The 24,247-nt window shown below is 39.0% G+C and overlaps 1 protein-coding gene across 1 annotated transcript in view; it reads right to left on the bottom strand.

Moving 5' to 3' along the window:
- Window positions 1–4,716: 4,716 nt before the first annotated feature.
- Liprin-gamma (liprin protein kazrin) overlaps window positions 4,717–24,247 on the bottom strand; it is a 125,041-nt gene continuing 105,510 nt past the window's right edge. Inside the window, exons 9-21 of the mRNA XM_074099689.1 lie at window positions 23,727–23,903; window positions 21,166–21,310; window positions 20,140–20,277; window positions 18,721–18,811; window positions 17,493–17,677; window positions 15,283–15,470; window positions 12,417–12,626; window positions 10,299–10,457; window positions 9,731–9,854; window positions 9,154–9,298; window positions 6,928–7,039; window positions 6,100–6,401; window positions 4,717–5,596 (exon numbers count right to left, since the gene is read on the bottom strand). Coding sequence (XP_073955790.1) covers window positions 5,452–5,596; window positions 6,100–6,401; window positions 6,928–7,039; window positions 9,154–9,298; window positions 9,731–9,854; window positions 10,299–10,457; window positions 12,417–12,626; window positions 15,283–15,470; window positions 17,493–17,677; window positions 18,721–18,811; window positions 20,140–20,277; window positions 21,166–21,310; window positions 23,727–23,903 — 2,121 coding nt within the window. The 3' untranslated portion in view covers window positions 4,717–5,451. The remainder of the gene's footprint in view (window positions 5,597–6,099; window positions 6,402–6,927; window positions 7,040–9,153; window positions 9,299–9,730; window positions 9,855–10,298; window positions 10,458–12,416; window positions 12,627–15,282; window positions 15,471–17,492; window positions 17,678–18,720; window positions 18,812–20,139; window positions 20,278–21,165; window positions 21,311–23,726; window positions 23,904–24,247) is intronic.

Genomic DNA, 24,247 nt, shown 5'->3' on the forward strand with positions numbered 1-24,247 from the left:
GTACCATGACATTCAAGTGTATTTTTAGTACTCGTATTTAGGTATACGAGTAGCACTAAGTTGGCGGGATGCTGCCGTGGGAACAATGAGAACTTTGTATCTAGGTACCTAAATCCTGTTATATCAAAACTACTTTGAGGTGACGGTTTAGGTAGTGCCACGAGAGTTGAAGTGAATGATTACACACACAGCTATATGAAGAGCTGATTGCATAAAAGGATAATGAATGAAATGATTGAGTGGAATCCCGCTGTCATTACATGACATGTTCTTATGTGCGTGAACTCAACTCTGGTGGCACTACCTATACACGTCATGAACAAGAACCAATTATGGTATTTTTTTTGCATACCTGAATTTTGAGAAACTTACCTACACTTCTTTTTTAAACAACACTAAGTTCAAACAACTGATAGTCATAATCAAAAATGGTCAAGTCCATGAATGGGTGGCTGTTCATCATCATCATCCCAGCCTATATACGTCCCACTGCTGGGCACAGGCCTCCTCTCAGAACAAGAGGGCTTGGACCATAATTCCCACGCGGGCCCAGTGCGGATTGGGAACTTCACACGCACCATTGAATTGCTTCGCAGGTTTGTGCAGGTTTCCTCACGATGTTTTCCTTCACCGCAAAGCAAAGCAAAGCAAAGCAAAGCAAAAGCAAAGCAAAGCAAAGCAATGCAAAGCTGTGGGTGGCTGTTAAGGCATTGAATCCTTGCATTCTATCGTTACTACCTACTATGCTTCACATGTCCATGATTGGTGCCGTCAATCTATAGTAGAAACAGGTAGAAAACTGTTATCAAATAGAAATATGTTGGTCGGCATGTGTGCTGTATCTCCTTCTAAATTCGTAGCTAACATCCGTTATTGGACAGTATTGCACTCTCAATGTCCAACGCTATTGTAATGTGAGGACGACCGCCTCCGGATATAGGTCACGTCTTATTCTGTGTGGAGACAATATAGATACATAATATTTCTTTAGTTTGATTGAACTCATTTTGCTGTAGTACTAAGTTTAAAACTTTTTTCCAAGCTTCCTAACAACCTATATGTAATGTAGATAGAGAACTGCCACTCAATATCTAGCATAGGTACCTTACCTATGCAAAGAAAAAGCATTGTAATATAAATAGGATAGGATATCGTAAAAAGAAAACAATGATAAGTAATTAATAGTTGATCAAAAAGTATTATGTATTAGAGCGTGGGTGACCCAATAGATTTTTAAAATATGTATGCATAACTTTTTAACATGTGTGTTTGCTCTCTTTCATAGAACACTAAGACTAAGCCGTGGTGGCCTACTGGTTTGACCTATCACCTTTCAAGTACAGGTTTGTGGGTTCAAGCCCCGGCCCGCACCACTGAGTTTTTCGAAATTCATGTGAAAAAAATTACATTTGAAATTTACCACGCGCTTTATGGTAAATGAAAACATCGTGAGGGAGCCTGCACACACCTGTGAAGTAATTCAGTGGTATGTGTGAAGTTCCCAATCCGCACTGGGCCCACGTGGGAACTACGGCCCAAGCCCTCTCATTCTGAGAGGAGGCCTGTGTCCAGCAGTGGGACGGAAATAGGCTGGGATGATGATGATGGATGTTCTAACATTAAGTTCTAGTCGGCTCAAGAACATTACTATTAAAGTAGGGTAGAAATCTGTAGAAGTAGGTACGATTTCCTTCTATTTATCTACTTATACTTACGCTGCAATCTTTATCCTTATTGGCTTGTGTTGTTCAGAATCTTCAAGATTTCTTCAAGATTCAATCTTGAGAGTTTAAAAAATATTCACTCCAGCTAGTTTTTGTGGTCATTGGTTACAGTACGATGGAAGATTTATCTGCTCATCCATACTATCCATACTTCCATACTAATATTATAAATGCGAAAGTAACTCTGTCTGTCTGTCTGTCTGTCTGTTACGCTTTCACGCCTAAACCGCTGAACCGATTTTGATGAAATTTGGTACAGAGATAGAATAGACCTTGGGAAAGAACATAGGCTATCTTTTATCGCGAAATAAAGGCTTTAAGGGGTTTAAATAGGGGGTGAAAGTTTATAAGGTGGAAGTTCGTCGCTGTCGAAGATAAAACCATGAAACTTTGCATTTAGGCACTTAATCCATATCCATATCCATACTATCCATACTAATATTATAAATGCGAAAGTAACTCTGTCTGTCTGTTACGCTTTCACGCCTAAACCGCTGAACCGATTTTGATGAAATTTGGTACAGAGATAGAATAGACCTTGGGAAAGAACATAGGCTATCTTTTATCGCGAAATAAAGGCTTTAAGGGGTTGAAATAGGGGGTGAAAGTTTATAAGGTGGAAGTTCGTCGCTGTCGAAGATAAAACCATGAAACTTTGCATTTCGGTACTTAATAAGAAATAAAATTTGTTTGAGCTTTTGTTAAAATTCGATCTGTTAGGTGAAATAGGGGATGAAAGTTTATATGGAAGGTCGTCATTATCGAAGACAAGTCGATGAATCTTTATTAAACTTGCCATTTCGGCACGTGATAAGAAGTAAATAGATATTTTTTCGCGCGTTTTTTAAACTCTTCCTTTGAGGGGGTGAAATAGGGGATGAAAGTTTATATGGAAGATCATCATTGTTGAAGATATGTCGATGGATCTCTATGAAACTTGGCATTTGGGCACGTGATAAGAGATACATAGATATTTATTCGCGCGGTTTTTTTTTAATTCTTCCTGTGAGGGGGTGAAATAGGGGATGAAAGTTTATATGGAAGATCGTCATTGTCGAAGATAAATCGATGGTTCTTTATGAAACTTGGCATTTCGGCACGTGAAACGGCACGCACGCATGGCACGTTTTTGAAAATTTTACCTGTGAGGTGATGTTAGCAGAGGGGATGATAGCAGGGGGGATGATGCAGTGTTAGCAACAGTCAGACATGAAAAATTATAATTTTCAGATTTTTATTTTTTATTGTGCTACTATAAGAGCTCTTTATGCAAAATTCCAAGTTTCCAGGATAGCCGGTAGTACCCTATTACTTTTTCTGTTAAGGCGATTTACATGGAAACACCTTTTTAATGACTGTAGCTTTTGATTGCCTTGACTTACCTAGAAGTTTGATTTTTTCACAGCTTTCGGGACTATTGACCTGAGTTTAGGGTTTCAATTTCAACTCGATACCGATACTCCGCGCGTTTACGAGATAAAGGGTCTTGACCGACAGACGGACGGACGGACAGCAAAGTGATCCTATAAGGGTTCCATTTTTTCCTTTTGAGCTACGGAACTCTAAAAAGCATTTTTTCCGGCGCTTTCAAATTTTTACCTATTTATTACTTGAAAATATGGGGATGAAATTTCTTAAGGAATTCCAAACAAATACTATGAGTATATTTATCGGAAATATGTATAGCTATGCTTAGTAAAAATGCCGTCTTAATTATAATCCTACCCTCCTAACTTACAATAAAGGACGTAAGGTGTCAAGAGTCCACTATGAAGAATTAAGTACTCCTTTTGTGTTGGCAGGGTATATATTTATGTTTTACTAAAGAACATGGATGGATGAATGGATGGATGGAAGAACAAAAAAAAGTTTATATTTATAGCAATGTTTTTAAGTAGATTATTTTCAGTAAAACGTAGAAGTTTCTATGTGCTATTATTGGCAAAATAGGTATCCTAAATAAATAAAATACTTCCCAAAGTTACTATTCCACGCGGACGAAGTCGCGGGCAAAGCTAGTATAAAATAACTTTAAGTTCCTCTATTTGGCTTCAAGCGGTAATGAGTATGCTGTATACCAGGGATTCCCAAACTATTTTGAGCAAGAGACCTCTTTTCCATAGAAAACTTAGACCCCCCATGCCCAAATTAACTTCAAAATACAATCACTTGTTTTTTTTCCCATTGATACCAATTACTTACCAAATTTGTGTTTATATCGACCCCGGGGAAACCGATTTCGACCCCAGGTGGTCGATTCGACCACTTTGAGAATCCCTGCTGCGGACAAAGCCATAGATATACTTATTCCTCGCTGTAGTTTTCATTTTCTTTCCTTTCCATCATCACTAGATATGAGGCTTTAAAATCAACAAGACTGTTCCGGGTATACGTCTAAGTTTCTCTTTGTGCACTAGGTAGATATACACACAATACATATCGCACTAGATCTGATGGATCGGAATACCAAAACAAGTACGACGACTCGACGACGTAGACTGATATTTATTAGTCAACGCGAAAGCGATCTTGTTGCATGCAATGGCATAATTTTAAACTAACTTAACTTTGTTATTTAGCTAATTTACTGTTCTTATATTGGACTGTGTTTTATAAAACTGTGAAATAAAAACGTTCAAGTTTTTCAGTTTCTAGTCAATTTGAACAACGGGAATATTTTTACTCGTACCTACAACATCAAAGAGAACTAACTTTAGCAAAAACATTTACTATGTACCTAGGTGTAGATACTTATCTTCTTAAATATATTTGTTATTTCAATTCAATTAACAAGCGGCTTATTTTTTATGTAAAACAGGCATGGAAGATTTTTTTACTTAAAGTAAAAGAGAAAATTGCTCCGCTTTTTTGCTAGTAGATTTACAAATAATGATCTAGCTAACTAAAACGTACATAGGTACATATTAATAGATTTTTTTAATTTATATTTTTATACGGAATTTTAAGGTTGAAAATGATAATAATACTCAAGTTAGTTTAGACACTTTATTTTGGAAAATATTAAAAATCGTTACAAAAGTTAAACCAATGATAACAATAAACAAAAGTAAAGAAATAATAACATAAATTAATCTCAAACTAACAGAGGAAATACATTGTTACGTAGACTGACTTACAATATTTATTGATATTACGTTTCTTTGGAATGAATATGTTGGTATACATAATCATCATAATTATCTTATATAAATTGACTAATATTTGGTTTATCAAAATCAGAAGCTCATTAGTGCGTGAAAATACCTCATTATCACAGTGTTAGCAGTTATGTTCATTTAATGGCGTGACTGGTAAAACATTAATTATGTGAGTTTGAAACACTAAAACTTAAAGTTCGTTAAACAACCGTAGTAAAATGAAATATTGATATCATAAGATTGTCAATAAAAACTTGTGGCGTACACGTTCAGTCTATTCTTACTCATATTTTCTATGGAATTTTGATATGCAACTTTGTACATCGCAGACTAGAGAGTATTGAGCATTTGCGCAACTTTGGTACAGACACGTATTTATCTATGGATTACCTAATTCAAGGGTTCCCAATCTTTTTTATACCGCGACTCCCTTTGCAGAATGTTATTTTTTGGTAAAACACCCGCGTGTAGCTTCTTGATATGTCAACCAGCATTCTGGCCGTACCGTGTATAGCGACGCCCCTTTGACTCACAGATTGGGAGCCCCTGCCCTAATTGACAGTATTGTTCTACACCGAAGTTTTGCTGCAGGCGTTGATGTCGCCGATGCTCTTGACGCGCCGGTGCCGCTTCTGCTTGATGACGGAATCGTCAACTGACTTAGCAGGCAGCGGAGAGCTTACTCTATGCGCGTGATCAGCCTTTTGCCCATATCTATAAACAAAAGATGAATTAAGAAAAAACAGGCATTTTACATAATACTTGTAAAATGGGATTTACTGAAGGTTACGTTGTCTGAGCTCTGTAAAAGGAATATCTCCGGTTATTTATCTCTAAAAGGGAAACACCTTCTTCACCTGGCACACTTTCTTTTTTTATTTTCAATACAGAGAATTCCACCGTAGAAGATAAATTCGGTATTGTCCTGTGTCTACTTCTTACTGATATTTTTAATCATTAGCAAATTCTACGCAAACAAAATGCTAACAACAATGAGAGGATTATGGTAGTTTTCTGGCAGTTATATAATCGCTAGGGGGCGTTACTAAGGTGAGATCCGTTTAACATTTGTGACAATGTAACAACTAGTCAATAGCGAGGAAGAGTGTAAACCTCAAACGGACCTCCTATTTTATTTAAGGCGCAATCTAACAACATTTTTGGTCAGATAACCCTCATTGGTTTGAGGCAAAAGTATTTCTAATTTCCTGACTCACCTATGCGTAATACTGGCATTCTCCTTGATGTCGTTCAGTCGCTGCAGGCTGTCTCTGGTGGACACACTGGACTGCGAGTAGAGACTGAGCGGGGTGTAGATCGGTTCATACTCTTGCAGCGTGGGCGGCGGTGCATACGCCATACTCAGCTGAGACAGTGTTCGCACGGCGATGGGGGGCGAGTACGACATCTGGTAAGGCTGAGTAGTGAGACTCAGTACGCTTGAACTCTCGCTAGAACTCGAGGGGGAAGTACGATCGTGTTTTGCTTTTAGTACTCCCAAAGCTCGTGTTATTGATCCCTGGAAAAATAGTATTGTTTTAATCGTAGTATTTAAATATTTAATAAAGACTGTATCAATCGGTCACATCTGAATTATTTTAGATTTGTGGAATGTTCACACTAAACTGCACACACACAGAATAACTGCTTAAATATGTATACCTATCTAATTTAATAAACAAAAAAAGCTAGATACATCAAGATAAAATTCTGATTTAATAGGTACTGTTGTAAATATAAAGTACGTACAGGAATTTTTGATTGATATTTTTTTCTGTCTACCTGTACTTTGATCCGCGAATTTACACAAACAATATCACAAAGATGTTCTTTTGTCTATGGCACTACCTATCAATACAGTGTCTATTTCCAAAGTAATCAACACTTATTTTTAATACGCTTAATTGACAACTTTTGGTAATGAGCTTAGTGACTTCATCAAGATGTAATACACATTTATAATACATATTTTTGTACCGAAAGAAAAGTTTTTAATTTCTTTAGTTTGTATTGATTGAATCCCACAACGTTATTGTGTAACGTACCCTGAGACTGTGCCTCCGAGAGTCGCCGCTTAAGTCAATGCCCGGCAACCCAGTTGCAACAGACCTCGAGAAGGGTCGCCCCAGCATCCTTATCTGATGGCCGAACATGTTCCTGAAAATGTAATGAATCGATTTCATTTCGATAAGGCGCAAAACTCTCAACGATATCAAAGCCAGGCAGAGCGTTTACGGCTAATTGTTAACACGTACTTCGTTTCAATGTACATTAGAAATCAGAAAGTTAAAGGGTGTTTTATTTAAAATCATGGCGTAAACACAAAAAGCTTACATGCACCTTTTTGGTGTACACTGTTACTCCTGCAATCCTAGTAAGTACATGTTTTTTTTATAAATTTCATTAAGATTATAATATATTTATATTAATCAGCTAAAACACATAGTCACTGTGAAAGTGAATTAACAATATCGAAAATATTGCATAGACACCAAAAGCATGATGCACTCTGCTGAAATAACAAATCATGCTCATTGTGACAAATAAACTAAATTATCAGAAGTAAAAAGACAAGTTTTCATGAATCTTTTACAAAGAATAGTACTGCGACATTAAGCTTCGATTACGTTTATTGGATAATAGAGCACAGCAGTCGCGCAGTACTTTTCTCTGCGAACCGTGTAAAAAGAACACAATAAGACGACTAAAATATAAAACAAGCACGAAAATGCCAATGTGGTCGAAAGTGATCTGGACGTAATAAAACCATAAAATGTTGAATGAAAGGAGAAAGAGTGGACAGAGCCCGATCGAAGTGCGGTCTACATGATGATGACAGAGGCATTCATGATGAATCGATAAAATGGTCGTTACCGTTGGTCTCGGCGCAAGGGTCGCCGAAATAGGGTGGCGGGGACTAAATAATCTGACTCGATGTCCTTTAGGTTTCATCTCGTTAATCAGGATTTATTCACATTTAAATGTCAATTCATATTATTACAGCTGAACCTAATATACATTGTTGTTTTATTTTACAATTATGAATGTATACAAGTCAAAAACATAGTTATTTTACAGTGTCAATAAATGCTATTATTGTTATAACCCTAAAGCTATTGGGCATGGTTCCGTTTTATAATTAAAAACTAGAAAATGACCGACTTTCAATAATGATACTAAAAAAATTTTTTTAAAAAGTTTACTGTTAATGGGATTCGATTCACCCCCTATACTTATTACTAAGCATTTAATGCTTGTAGTGGATATCAATTAAATTGTATACATTTACTAATTAATTAAAGATCGATCGATCTCGAGTAAACACTGATGTGACAAGTCTAATCTACGGCGAGTTCGGGTCTCTAGGGGGCTACGATGTGAACATTGAGTCTAACATTGACGAAGGCAAAGGGTACTAAAGAACAGTTTCCGATCGTTTGATTTTTTATGAGATTCATTTACTTACAAACCAGGACTCCTACGATAGGTACCTTATCAGTCTTCACTGCTCGTAAACGTTTACAATCGCTTAATGTTTCACAAACGAGCGGCTTTGACGGAAGAATCATAAAAAACTTTGCAAAAAATGCTTTGTGTAAAAATAGCAACTTTACAAACATTTCGATATATAGGTAATTTTACATAGATACAGTTTCGAAGTTTGGCGTTAAAGCGGGATTTATTTTTTGAAGGATAGCCTTTTAGTTTTTGCTGTTTTATCTTTGTTTTGTGGACAACATGGATGCTCGGGCAGCTTCCACTTGCAGTTCTTCCACCTGGCAAAATATCGTATACCTGCAGGATTGCACCTTACATTATAATCAACTACAGAGGCTCACCTAGGGCGTGACTCGGGTGAACGGATCTACATGCAGTGTCTCATTGCTCAGTAGCAGTGCTCTAGGAGTACCTAGCAGACCGGGACACAGCGCTACTGCATCTCTTCTTACAGTTTACAACATTCAATCAATATGTGACCAGGTAATTATAGGTCTATTACAATTCTAAGTAGGTATTATTATTTTCTCAATATGCACATAATAGTTTCAGTGAACTCGAACTATGCAGAAATATTTGCATTCAATACATGGACAATTCCTCAAAATTAGTAACGTAAGAGCTCAAGAATGTTAATTAATAACAGAAGAATACAATATTTGCAATACGACGTTGACATTTGATGCTTTTAATGTTAGTATTTCATTATGTTCTAGCTGAAGCAAATATTCTATTTTCTCTTTGAAGGTAGAACATATTTTGATAATACTCACCTCGCAGGGATGATGAGAGCATCGAACTCAGTGACGAGGTGTCTTCGAATGATGCTTTTAGATGGCGGGATGCCGAGCGCAGTGGCCATCGTCTCGCCAGTGAAGGATGGCTCCAGCACCACGAGCCCGCCGTGTACTCCGCTGTCTAAAAAAATCGGAGGCTTGTTGTATTGTTGGGTGTGACTACCTTCATAATAGTTATAAACTCCACAAGCATATAGCATATATTTTTTTTTTACTTCAACAGCCGTACCAACGGATTAAGTAGGTACTTTCAACATCATGTCGACAACACGAAGCAAATCAAAATTGACGAAGTAAAGTTAATATTCCGCGGATCTTAATCTTGGAACGATTTCGTATGACACGTACAGTCAACTCACACAACAATGGCATTACTCATTATTTTTTGAACGGCCTTTGATAAATTTTTTTTAGAAAATAATATTCGATATAATTTATTTTCTTTTGGGTTTCTTCTCCTCAATAAATTTAATGAAGTCGTACTGGCACAGCGTTTTTAGCTTACTATTATTAATTAAGCACAACTACTTAGAAGAAGTAATAAGAGACTTACCTTTTAAATTCTCAGCAAATTCACCTAAGTCAATATTATGAGCCCATCGCATAAATCTCTGATTGGTCCAAACTAAAGGATCTGCGTCCACATTTTCACATTGATGCCGTCTCACCGCTAACGCCTAAAAACAGGTTAGGTATTATTAATAACACGCTTTTATTAGGTTTAGTAAAATCTAACTATAGCAAGGTTCTAAAACATTCTTCTTTGAATAAACATTATTTGTAAAGGTGAAAGCGGTAATAAAATAAATGATCCGAGATCGAAGTTAAAAATTCCTCGAATCCCGAAAAAGAATTGGAAAGAGGAGTGTACGGCGTGGGGATGATTAATGGGACCACATTACAAGGGTCGCGCGCAATACGAGACGAAACATTTTGTGACAGCTCCAGTAGATAATCGCTCATTTGCTTCTGCTCCTTATCATTCGCGGGAAACAACCTTCTAGTGATAAATGGCTGCAAAAAATGTGTTTAAGTAATGCTATTTGACGTTCGGTTTCTATTTTCGTGTTGTTATTTATACTTCATTGATGATTTGCGTAGACGTAGATGTAGGTACTCACTTGTCTATCATATTTCATTATCCTGAGCAGATGTATGCCGTGCACGATGGAAGCCTGGTGGAACTTTCTCGTCACGCCGAGGTATTTCTCCAGCTCCTTTTTGCTTATCGTGTCCAACATCCGAGCGTCTACTAAGCTTGCCAGGAACGACTCTGCGTACTGTTTGCGAATAATATAACATTTAAAAAAAATGTTGCTTGTTAGGTATACATTAAAACGTGCCATTTCATTGTTGCAAATAACATTGACCAAAACAAAGTGTGATAAAACTCAATATTACTAACATAAATTAATAATCGCATAAAAGCGATTTCGACTTCAATAACACGGTAAATTAGGTTGCCTATTTAATGAGACTTTCCACGGCTGCTCACTATTAATAGCCTGTTTTGTATTCACGAATTCAGCCGCAAAACTAATTATCTTTATTTAATACCTACCCTGAAATACAACGATCATTATAAAACAAATAAATGAAGTAGGTACTCTTCTGATGTTAAAACAACTGTGGTAACCGCCAACGCTACAGTATAGGTACGTACATGGTACGTACATACATATTTATTTTTTATCAACCACATACGTCCATAATATCAACGTACGTACCTACAATTGTTAATAGAGAGCGGATTTGAAGTAGCGATTACTAGTACCTGTCCTCTCCCAGAGGCACAAATTTGTGCCCAAATTCCTTTGATCCTGTTATCCTGGGAGATGACAGATTAATATAGATATGACTAGTGCGAAGAGTTAGTTAGATATATAGATTTATTCATTTGATATCATGTTCTTACCGCAATGCAATCTTATATAATATGTCGGCAGCTGATCGTAAAATCCGCCAGATCACGGCGCTATTTCGTGAATTGGCTAAGAAACATGCGATATATCGTTCAAAACTCACCGTTTAACGATTTGCCTAGTGACGTTTAGGCAGATCATGAAATTCCTAGGCATATCATGAAACGCCGCCATATCGGTTCTGACACTTCGCCGGCCGCTGCAGCGGTACGCTCGCTTTGCTCGCTCGGCTCGTGCGTTGTGGTCACAATTAATACTAACTACTCCTTGCTTCGCTCGTCGTACCAAAATTTTTCTTTTTTCCGGCACATCACGCTACAGAGCTAGGAATATCTATGAATGCGCTGCTCTAATCGATCTGCCGTATTGTTTCTCAGGCACATCGTGATATGCCTGGCCAACTTTTAGGCATATCATGAAATGGCGCAATTTCACGATATGCCTAGGAATTTCGTGATCTAGCGGATTTTACGATCGGCCGCCGACATATAGATAGTTGAAAAGGATCAAGGACGATTAAGCGGCTTACCGGCGGGAGAGTAGGTACGTAATCTTTGCTTGAAGCATTTTGACCATTTACAATTTTTGATCATGCTTGAGCTGCTTAATTAAGCAAAACAATATGTGCTTGTTCAGTTCTGAACCTCTTAATAATACAAGGCATATCTTAAGGGAGCGCCAAAGTTCGCATACCTATTCTTCGCTAGTCATAGCGTAATTTTTGTCCGAATCATCGATTGACATATTTTTTCCCATATTTCTGAAATGTTTAAATGGTCATGCTATAGAAAACTATAGGTTACGTTAGGTTTGTTTTATAACAATTCTGAACAATTATTGGATTCAGAGAAAAAAGAGTTATGACAAACGATAATTCTGACAAACATTACATTCGGATTTTCAATAAGTTATGCGAGTCGATATGGACCCATATCTTAATAATAACAGACATACTTAGTCAAGTAACTCAGCCGGGGCCCCTATGGTGTACCTATTTATATTAGGTACACACCCTATTTTACAAGTTTTTATTTAGTTTCACCTGTCCCTTTTTCTGTAGTCAAATCTTACAAGTAAAATTCGACCAATTTCCAAGTTAGTCGAATTGACGTGAAATTTGGGATACTTATGTAAATTGCGTGTAAATCGCAATGACAACGCAAGTAAAGTCGACAAAAGTACAGTCAGAAAAAAAAGCTTGAGTTAAAACTGAAATTTTTACCAAAAACTTATTCATTGTGAGCCGAGCCGAGGAAAAAGGTTTACGTGTAATGGTTTATCCTTATAATATGACAGGGTTTAACTACTTTATCGTACCTGCGCGAGTCCGAGATCGGGCAGCCACTCGGCAGCAACCCACGCGTGCGTGAGCTGGCCAATAGTGGGGTGGCGGACCAGGTCGGGCCGGCGCCGCTCCTCGATGGCGAGCCGCAGCTTCTTGCGGTGCATCGGCTGCGTCACGCCCAGCCCCACCTCCAAGTCCGCGTCCGTCAGCTCTAGCAGAACCTGCCCATTCAAAGCACGGATCTAGAACCAACCAGAACACAATATTTGACGCTACTATCGCGTCAATCGCTGAAGCTGGTGGATAGATCAATATTGGAATACAGCTCAATGGCTACTTTGCGGAAGTCCATCAACGACATATCAAGGAACGCTTGTCACGATCAAAAGAAGGAAACATAATATTTATGCGGCATATAAGTAAACTAAGTAACAACAAGGTACACAATAACGTTTTACTTAGAAGTACACCTAATACTAATTGGTTCTAGTTCACTTGACGTATCTTAATTGAAAGAGGCGAGATTATTAGCACACTAGTTAAGTAGTTACCTACGTGTAAAAATATTCTACTGATCTGAAATTTTAATAACTCCGGGAAACAAATACATGTACTTTCATTAACAAGGTATAATTTCAGGTTTAATACGTTGTGATTTATCATTAAATAGTAGTCTACAGATGAATAATCTGCATACTTAAAATTAAAAAGACTTCAATAATACCTAATGAGACAACTATATTCTCCATCCGTGTTATTTTTTGTAAAATACTGCCAACGACTTATAAAATATAGATTTGCGAATGAAATTCAATGCAAATACAGAAAAGATTCAATGTCGCACGGTGAAATTGAGATGTCTGAATCCGGTTGGAATGGACTAAGTATTTCATTGTATCCGGTGAGGGCGTGTATTTACAGAATGTCGGTGGGCTAAAACCACACATTGTGTTTTGAATAAACAAACATTGCGATGAATTTTATTACAGGACTTTTTGAAAACCGATTTCCATATAAATCTAATAATTCGACCAAATTTTGAATAGGTAATGAGTTTGGGGGAAGGAAAAAAGTCGCTTCAGTTGGCCAGAATCAATTGCCTGTAGGGATGAATAATACGCCTCGTATTTCTTGTTCCATAAAATCTGATAACGGTGATTGTACATGTGAAATGCAAAAGCAAAGAAAAATACGTTTGTGAAAAAGTTTGGAGTTACCCTCGACGCAAATGCCTCTTTCACGGTGCACCTTTGATTTTTTCATTTGATTCCAAATTTGAGGCCTTTTAGGCTTTCACTAAAATGATTCGGACTTTTTGGGCAATACTGAGTTGAATTTCGTTTGATACGGCGTGATTATCACTTTTTAGGGTTCCGTACCGAAAATAGCTAAATTGAATCTTCAAAGAAACAACATTGGAGCATTGATGTTTGTTCATAATAATATGTTAAACAGATCAGAATCATTAAATTTGATTAAAATCAAGAAAGTTCTAGCAAATTTATATTAAATCGAAAGTTTATGTTGCCGTTTTGGATGCGGTATCGTATTACCTACACTGCGACTCGACGGCAATTGCGAAGTTAAACGAGCAGCAGTAAACTATTCCGTAATATCCCGCTGAGAGACCCAATGCACTTCCTGATAACACAGATTAAACGTGAGATAGAGAACTCTCAAGCCAAGGTTATGTTGTTCTAAACAATCCGAGCGAGAGTTTTTTTTAACGACGATACCGTATTGGTTTCTCACATCCCTTCGGATTTACTTTTTTTAACGTACCTACAAGTTTATAAGAACTGATAAATTTTATGTGTCAATTATTTTGTTCCTGACACAGCTAAAAGTAGCTTTGCCCGCAACATCGTTCGCAATTATAGTAACGTTGATTTGATATCATTAACTAATTTAAATCTCAAAACAACTGTAATAAAGAAAACTGGCAAAGTGCGAGTTGGGCCAGAGCCAGTTTGAAACAGAAATACCTATAAATCTCTAAATACCTATGAATTTTGGTTGAGTTCGACACGCGTCAGTGTAGTGTAATGGTGGTGATAGTTGTGTTGGTATGATTTGTGTGTTCTTAGTGTGGAGGTGGAGAAGCTGCATTAACACACCTTCGTTGCATATACGTAACTATCATAAGGTCGCGGGTGAGCAAAGTACTAATTGTTTTCAGTTCAAATAAATCCGTTTTATTTCCTATCCCGTGTGAATTTTCATGTCTCTTCACTATGACTCCAAGAATTTTCCTGCCAAATTTCAAGTCTCTAGCTCCAGTACTTTACGCTTCCCATTGTCTGTCTGTATGTCAATCAGTCACGTCACGCGCGCCACGCTCATTCTGGCTTCAGTTCAGTCCATCATTCTGGTCTGAACTGAAGCCTGGCCGCTCTCATGTTTCTATATGGACATTATTTGAATTTAGTGATGAAACGTTCTGCCAGTATTTCGACTGTAATGTTTCACTAGATACTAATAAAACTAGTATTTTACTTCACAAAATGTTTTAATATAATAGTTATATGCCACAGTTCTATCTCTATCATGAATGACGACAGAATTACCGTGTAACTCTTTCAGACTGACGGACTGTCAGTCCAGACTGATGAAAATCAAATGTTTTTAATAATATTCGTCAATCCGATGTGAATGACAGAAAACCAGAATGATGGACTGAACTGGCGCCAGAATGAGCGTGTAACCGAAGTCATAGGTATTGTCACCAGCACCAATATCTGACACAACAAGCGTGCATAAATATCTGATACGACTCTATTTCTAGGTCGTAGAGGTCGTGACAGATATTTTTGCACGCTCCGTTGTGGCAGATATTAATGCTGGTGACTGTACTCGTATGTAAAGACGAAACCGAAAGCTAACTAGCTTAAGACTAACCTTTCCGCTCTTGACATTGTCGGCGACGGCGGCGGCATACTGCGGCATGCCGAGAGCCAGCTCGAGCCAGGCGATGATGGCGGGCGCCCGCCACCGCGACAATGGCAGAGACGCCGCCTCACGCAGCGCTGCCTCGCTTCCCAGCGGCGACCACGCCCGCGAACCGCCTGTGCCCGCGTACACTGGCTCTGTATAACGTGTACATGTAGTGAATAATGTTCTGCCATCGTATTTTGACGGAAAGGTTCGTATTTATCTTGCTATCTCAACTAACTTAGGCCGTCTTGCAGGAAAAAATAAATCGAGATTTAGTAGTTAATCCAGGCTTAAGCTTGACAGTTCCGTACCATTTGACACTACTAAACTGAGCTTAACGCTAACTCGAGATATATGTGTTTCCAGCAAGTAGCCATTAGTGAAGCTAATTGAGAACGAAAACGTACCAATAGTGAATAATAGTGTGCACATTATAATGTGCACACTACACTAATCCGACTATTGGTACGTTTCCGTGGTATTCAAACAGACCGCCAACCAACCATTACCACTACCATGAGTTTACAGTGACCGTACTCGATAGCGACGGCGTAAATTATTTGTAGAGGCGCTGTACAATTCTCCATACAAATAATTTACGCCTTCGCTATCGAGTACGGTCACTGTAAACTCATGGTAGTGGAACATGTCTTATACGATGACAAATCCAATCCCAAAAGTCAAGAACTTTTACCACCAGTTTCCAGCAAACTCTGAAGGTAAATATGGAGGTCATAGGCGATAACTCAGCTTTGTGAGCCTCTTACATTCACTCAGTTTACTTATAAATGGTGCAGGTAACAATATGTCAGTACCTAGGTAGTTAGAATATATATTTCGGGGCTCGAGCTCGAATGATGATCGATCACATCATAATTTAAGGTAAACAGAAGCATACACTAGCTGCGTGTGTATGCTTCTATTTGCCTATGTGATGTCATATCATAATGATTCAAATTTATAGATTCAACTGTCGTAATCAATATTGTACGTGTTTTCTTTTACCTACTTTGGGTACCTAAGTATAACTCTAAATCTACATCAGTTGTTGAACATAAAATTATAAAAAGTTTTGCTGTTAAACATGAAATTCATTACGGTTTCGTAAGTTTTATCATTACTCGTAAAGAATACTTACAATGGAATTTGAAACTTTTCTGATTTAATGTTAGACAAATTCCGGGTAGCGGTTAGGATATCAAGTAAATTGCTGCGATTATGGCATCCTATCCATTCAACAAGTTAATAGGGATCTGTTAGGGCTGTTCGGTATTAACGTGACGTAAAATGTAATTTGTCGTAAGTACGTCATACAACCCCTAGCCGCGCGCCGAAGGCGGGCGGTTCCAAATTGTAGGCTAACGTTGAAAAGGTTTATTGGTTTTGAAAAATCACTATCCCTAATAAATTGGATCAAAAACATTTTTTTTTTGGTTAGATGGCAAGGCACAACCATATTAAACTCATTCCTAACATTTAAGTTTTATAGTTTAGACACAATACACATGTATATTGATGTTTAGATGTAAAGTAGTTGTAAGTAACTGAATATTTTGATATACCTAAACCGATGTGTGCACCTACCCATCTTTTTTAACACTCGCGAATATTTGAATTTGATTTAACACGAATATTGGTGATTTGCGTAGTTCTGATGACAATACAGCAATGTTTTAATTACAAAATAAATCTGTTCACTCATTTAAGTATTTATGTTTTAAAAATTAACGATTTTCACTAATAATTAACTAGCCGTTACCCGCGACTCCGTCCGCGTATAATTTGGTTGCAATTGCAATTTTCCGGGATAAAAACTATCCCGTGTCCTTCCCCGGGACTCTGTCTATATTATGTATACTGAATTTCATGTAAATCGATTTAGCGGCTTAGACGTGATGAAGTAACTAACAAATAAACAAACAGACTTACAAACTTTCGCATTTATAATATTAGTGGGATAGCACAACTGCGTAACTAAATCACAACTTAAATTAAATCGTGGTCACGAGTAGACCGTCAGAACCACCGCTATGTGACGGAAAAGTTCAAGGTAATTTTAGTAGGTAATAAAATCGTGTGTGATATTAATTACATACATAATGATATAATGCGGTACGCGTTCTCATGGGTAAACTAAACAGATCTGAGTAAAATTAAATAAATGATATACTGACCGCTCTCATGTCCGCTGGCTGCCGCGCTGCCAGACTTGGTGCGGTGCCGCGAGCGCGCAAACACGCGCGATATGGAGCCCCAGGCCGAGCCGCGCCCGCGCCCGCCCTTGCCGCCGCTGCGCGCGCGCAGCCCGCCCACCAGCGCTGACTCGCACTCGCCTGGGCTCGATAGCTGCTCCACCGATCTTTAACGTCAAAGCCTACGATGCCTTCATCAACTTAAGATGAATTTCATCAAAAACCTAATTTGAGTTTGACAATTCCATAAATTTTGGCGCAACTAAATCATAAGTGCCAAGTCCTCTCGTTCTGATGAAGAGGATGAGGAGGATGAAGAAATTACAAGTAAATAAGCTATGGGTCAATAAAACTGTACTATTTTTTTTATATTATTAAAGTTGTAAAAGCTGTGTTTTGAGTCGGTGTTGGTATTAGACATAGTATTTTTAAAAGTGATTATCTTACATGGATAGTGTGCAATCAACGCTGATATCATCAGTAACTACCACATACTAATTTTTATACATAGTTATGGGTACATACACATACTACAACTAATACCTACTCGATAAACATATTTAAATAGATTATTTTATTAAACACCAAAGACTCGAGAGCAAATAATCGTATTCTTTACAATCTATTTATTAACTTCACCTCGTATAAAATATTTGTTTGTTTCGAATCTTGTAAGTAAATTAATTTTGATCTACTTCCAGTATTTAGTCGGATTGACTTGAAATTTGGTGTACATACCTATATAGTTCGGATGACAATGCAAGTCAACAAAAAGGTTTTTTAATAAAGTTCATACATAATATCTGCCTCTCAACCAGGGATCGAACCTACTACTATGTAGTCAGGTTCTCAATCACTCCATTATTCGGTCGTCAAAAATGCTCATTACTCCGACACCTATACACGACTCTTACACGTCAATAGAGTCGATCAATGTTGGTTCGTGCAAGAGTAAACTACCTATGTAAAATTGAATAGGACTATTAACAAAAATAAAGAAATTCAAGTACTAGTATCAATATAATTATTTAAAAAAAAAACGAAAATAATACCACAGCAGACAACTCGTATTTAAAACGATATCGGTTCATTTCTGGTCGGATAGAGCGATATGAATCTGTTTGAAACGCCAGAAGCCTCGTTAATTATCCCAATGAATGTTATCTGGTGCGATATCACATTGACACCATTCGATAAATTATGTACTGACCTTGAGAGAGAACCAGCGTCGATGGACCTCGTGAACGGTGAAGAGCTGTTATGCGGCGACAGAGTCGGGCTGCAGTCTCGGGGTGTGCTTACTAAACAAAAAATGGCACATAAAACCTATTTTGCACACAACAGTTCGTATAAAAGTGGGTTTGTTTGTGTTTGTGGATTTCTAATTTGGGTTTGCACTCCGCAATTTTTCGGGATTCAGAAGCTTTTCGGTGAAGGAAAGCATTCTGAGAAAAATTGCAAAAACCTGCAAGCGATTTCAATGGTTTGTGTGAAATTCCCAATTAGCACTGAGCTTAAGTGGGAATTACAGCCGAAGCCTTCCCATTCTGAGAGGAGACCGTACCCAACAGAGGAAAGTATATTAGCCGGTGATGAGAAACAACACATTAGACGTACTGTATAATGAACAGTAGGTATGTTCACGTTTAATGACATTTTAACTCAAAATTATAAGGCTCGTTGAGTAGACAAAATATCTCGCTGATAAGATGAGCTATAATGCCTCTCAGCGACGTTAAAGACAAAGGAAAAAGACGCTCCTCTCTTTAGATAAGGAAAAATAACATGTAGACTTTATCTTAATAAACATACGAATGTTTATTTAGCAGAAGTAGAAAAAGGTGAGTGCAGAGTAACAAAACACATTTGGCGCATAAATTCAGCCACCATTAGCTACTTATCTGGTTCTGTCATCGCGGGTTGTTTGAACGACTCAATCTCGCCGTTAAGTAAGGCTTTCGTAATAAAACGGCTGTCTCGTAAGCGGAAATTTTTACCGCCATGCCATTTTATGTCCTTTGATAAGAAAAAAAACGACCGAATCTATAATAATTAAGTAGATAGGTTTTACCGGTACAAGTCTTGTGTGCCGAGAAAATCATTTTTAGCCTGTCATACTCAGAATTTTCAAAGGAAACTCTTTTTGCGTGTAGGTATATTGACCGTTGCGCTTAGTTTATTAGGGCTCTTGAATAAGCACATAATACCTATTTAGGTACTCTCCGCTGGAAGTTTCAGATTTGTTTATCATCTGTACATATAATATTTTAGGCAATCTGTAATTTATTTGATTGATTAGGCATTATTTTGTGGAGCTCCACTAATATATATTTTTATTCAAATTTAACATAATATAGATAATATTTTGAAAGATAAATAGGTGTGACATCAATCGTAAATCATAAAATAAATATTTACTATATTCAGTCGGGAGAAAAACTCTCACCATAACACAAATTGTTACTTGCTGTATTTGACTCGTGTTATACCTTACGTACCTAAATATAAGTAGGTACAAAGGAGTTGGAAATTTTTTGGTCATTTAGTTGCTTGACTATAAAATTAACGTTAGACTCCAGATCCTTAAAGCTTCTAAACATTCCTTGTCAGTAGGTTAAAATTGTCTTACATTGATATATATGATGCGCAGATGAAACCAGTGACGCAGCGTCGGTGTCGTACGGGTCGAGCAGAGGCGGCGCACCCTCGGCAGTGGAATCTGAGAGGTTGCCTCCGCACACAGACGTGGCGCCGCCGTCGCTGCTGCCTGTCACTGAATGATCGCCTTAAAATTGCCTTTGACATACTCTGCCGCTTATCATGCCATCCCGATAATCAATCGCAACTGTCTCTTATTGAAATTGCCGCTGCCAATGATTAGGGGTGATGCGATTTGACATAACGAGCTGATTTGCACAGAATATCAGCCCCTTGTATAACCAGATTTTAAAATAGATGTGTTTCTAAGTAGGAGTCTATTATTATTTTGAAGTCGATAAAGGATGTTGCCGGAAGAGTAAAATGAAAAAGGGTATTTTTTTGACAGCATTCGTTGATGAGGGTGATACTGGGCGATGTTTGAATTTCCGGTGTTTAGTGATAAATGTAAGAAACTTCCCTTCTAACCAGTGACTTGGCCATTTTTATTATCGGAAGGCACCAAAAATGTATTTTCTCGGGAGAAACAATGCGTCCCATTATTGCCTTATGTGGAAGTAAATACCTATTCAATAAAATGTAAGCTACATTTCGTATACGCCGCTCCCTGTTTTAGTTAAGTAGGTAAATATTATTTCTTTGTTGCGTGCCGATACACCATTATTTTAACATGAAAATGCGGCCTGCCTTTGAAACTATCACTTATTGTGCGTCCCACGAGAGAGAATTTTGGCAAAGGATCTCTCGTGAATAAATATCGTAATCCTTTGTCGCTTATCGCTAGTAACGCCGAGAGCTTCCTTCTGTCTCTCTATTGTCCTCAGATTTTTGTGCTAATCCGTGCTCAGCGAGTTCTTAACGACTTAAGCCGAGAGCACTGCTGAAAATTCAAGTTCTGCCGATTGTCGCTTTGACGTTAAATTGATAATAAAGCGGGATGGATAAGTCGGGGCGATTAAGGCAGGTACTATAAAATAAGCGGTTGGGGATTTGTCACCTCTGACGCCGGAGTCGGCGCTGCAGCTGCCTCGGTCGCCGATCAGCCCCGACGGTCCGCCCAGCATCATCGGGGGTCCTAGTCCCAGCGACGCCACGCTCTCACCTTCGGATAAACACCCGGCCGCTTGGAGCTGCCTTCGTGCCTAAAAATAATTGTCATTTTGTAATATGTTATCAATGAACCCTATTCCATTTATATGTTTCTGCAATTAAGCTCTTAATTATTTTAATCCCTTTTCATGCCTCAGTAAATGAGGCCGTAATTTAAAGAAGATATTAAATTCAAACAAAGTAGGCCACCAGTTCAGAGGGACGCAGAGCAGCGTTAACATTTAATGAAAGACATCTCATCAAAGGGCTTGGGAAAATGTTAGTTATGAGTGGGATGTAGGTACGTTTAAAATAGCATTAAGGTTCGTTTGAAATAATTGTCAAATTAAAGTCCCTGTTACATAAAAAGAAACATAAGTTTTATTAACGTGCAATCGCACGGGTACAAAGAAACACAATATTTCATAAAATCAGAAACCCGTCTAACATAAGCAAATGATTATTATTTTAATGAGTCGTGCTTCCTGCCATCAATAAAGAGACTAAGCATTAACATTAGCTAAGTGTTAGTTAGCCACTAAGGCATATTGCAGCAGTTGCGTTTAATTTCCCTCGCAATTTTAGATTCAAAAGAGCAATTTGAAATGGTAATTAACATGGCTGGTCCTTGATGGATGGGCCTGCCGTAGAACGCATTTATCATAACATCGCCCTGTCGATGCACGATTATTTATTACACTTCACGAAACAATTTCCTAACTCATTGTCCTACGGATTTTGGGCGTCATATTTAAGGGCCTCAAAATTTGACAAAGCCAATTGATTGATGGGTATTAACTGGCCTTTACCTTCGACTTTGTTAGCGTCGTATTTGTTGTACCTACGTACTTTACTTTGTTAATTTTTAATATTACTTCGTCGTTTAAATAATAATAATAATTTATTTCGGACATAATCTATAGTGGGTTAGTAACAGTGAATATACCTACTTAAAACTCCAAGATTTTTGGTTACACTTTATTATGTTAATCTTTTATAAAGACATTTATGATTGAAAAACATCGCTTCACTAAAAGAATTTACGTCCATTTGTATAAGTCCTAAGACTCTCAAAAATCAGCCAGAAAAATCAAATAGGTAATTTGTCTTCTTCACGACAGCTTCAGATGAGAATGGCTGTGGACCTCGTCTGTCAGAAATATTTTGCCATCATTACGTTTGGGGTTAGTTAACCAAAAGCCGTATTGCCTAACGTTGCTTGCGCTCGCGATCGCAATCAAGTGACAGTTTTTGTATGCAGATTCTGTCATTTGATTGCGATCGCGAGCGAGCACTTCAGGTATCTTTTATCTTTGTAGCGCGCTCCGGCTGCCTGATTCAGTTTAAAACATTTGTTGCTTCTACATTATTTTATTCTGTGGCCTGTAGTAAGATGCGATAAGATATTGGATTTGGCCGTCAGGGAATTTTGGATTGGATTGGATGCATCGATATCTTCTGTCCTGCCATTTGAAATGTTCTGTTATCCAATCTGCTGACTGCTGACTTCTGGGATTTCTAACTGTATTTTATCGTTAATGTGTTCAAGAATGCGCTTCTATTGAGATAAAGCTGAGGGGACATGTGTAAGATCGACCAATCTCTTAATCCAGTAAGCAGTCTAGCGAGGTGTGAATTTCTAATAATGTGAATGATCAATTCTGCATGTCTCCATTTTGCACTGTGCATAAGAAGCGCATCTTAAACATTGCTGTTGTAATTCTTTCAAATAGTAGAACGGGAACGCGGCAACATTGTGTCACCTCAAACAGCTGTTCGCGGGCACGCCATAGCTGCGGTCTCACGCGCAGCTGCAGCGAGCGCTTGGCACTGATGCGCGCATGCCGCACAGAGCTAACGCGCCGCCTCGGGAACGCTCTAAAGAAACAGTCACCTCAAACAGCTGCTCGCGTGCGTGACGCAGCTGCGTGTCGCGCGCGCTGAGTGCGGCGGCGAGCTGCAGCGACCGCTCGGCCTCGTCTCGCGCGTGCCGCAGGAGCGCCGCGCGCTCGCGCTCCCGCTCCGCGCGCTCTACGCCCAAAGCCGACGACGCGCCGCCTCGGGAACGCTCTAAAGAAACAGTCACCTCAAACAGCTGCTCGCGTGCGTGACGCAGCTGCGTGTCGCGCGCGCTGAGTGCGGCGGCGAGCTGCAGCGACCGCTCGGCCTCGTCTCGCGCGTGCCGCAGGAGCGCCGCGCGCTCGCGCTCCCGCTCCGCGCGCTCTACGCCCAAAGCCGACGACGCGCCGCCTCGGGAACGCTCTAAAGAAACAGTCACCTCAAACAGCTGCTCGCGTGCGTGACGCAGCTGCGTGTCGCGCGCGCTGAGTGCGGCGGCGAGCTGCAGCGACCGCTCGGCCTCGTCTCGCGCGTGCCGCAGGAGCGCCGCGCGCTCGCGCTCCCGCTCCGCGCGCTCTACGCCAAAGCCGACGACGCGCCGCCTCGGGAACGCTCTAAAGAAACAGTCACCTCAAACAGCTGCTCGCGTGCGTGACGCAGCTGCGTGTCGCGCGCGCTGAGTGCGGCGGCGAGCTGCAGCGACCGCTCGGCCTCGTCTCGCGCGTGCCGCAGGAGCGCCGCGCGCTCGCGCTCCCGCTCCGCGCGCTCTACGCCCAAAGCCGACGACGCGCCGCCTCGTGAACGCATCTAAATACAGAACAATCGTATGTATCTTTCATTTTCCAAGATTATTAGTAAAAATTCTCAATTAAGGATTATAAAACACGGGAATGATGAATTACATAGAAAGCTGCTTTAATTATTCTTTTCAAACGTCACATCTAATTTAAAGCGCTTTTCCTAAACTGTCTCATTTTCATTAACTAAAAATGCTACTTTATTAAAGCGTGTTCATTCATACCCAAAAAACACAGTATTTACGTCTGCCGCTTAGGTATATTACCTATGTGAATGTATACCTAAGTAAGATACAGAATATAGCAGAATTAGGTATTTTGCGTCTAGTATCTGTAAAGTAAAAGGTGGATTAC

This window comes from Choristoneura fumiferana, chromosome 17 (assembly GCF_025370935.1).
Source record: "Choristoneura fumiferana chromosome 17, NRCan_CFum_1, whole genome shotgun sequence".
Classification (NCBI taxonomy): domain Eukaryota; kingdom Metazoa; phylum Arthropoda; class Insecta; order Lepidoptera; family Tortricidae; genus Choristoneura; species Choristoneura fumiferana.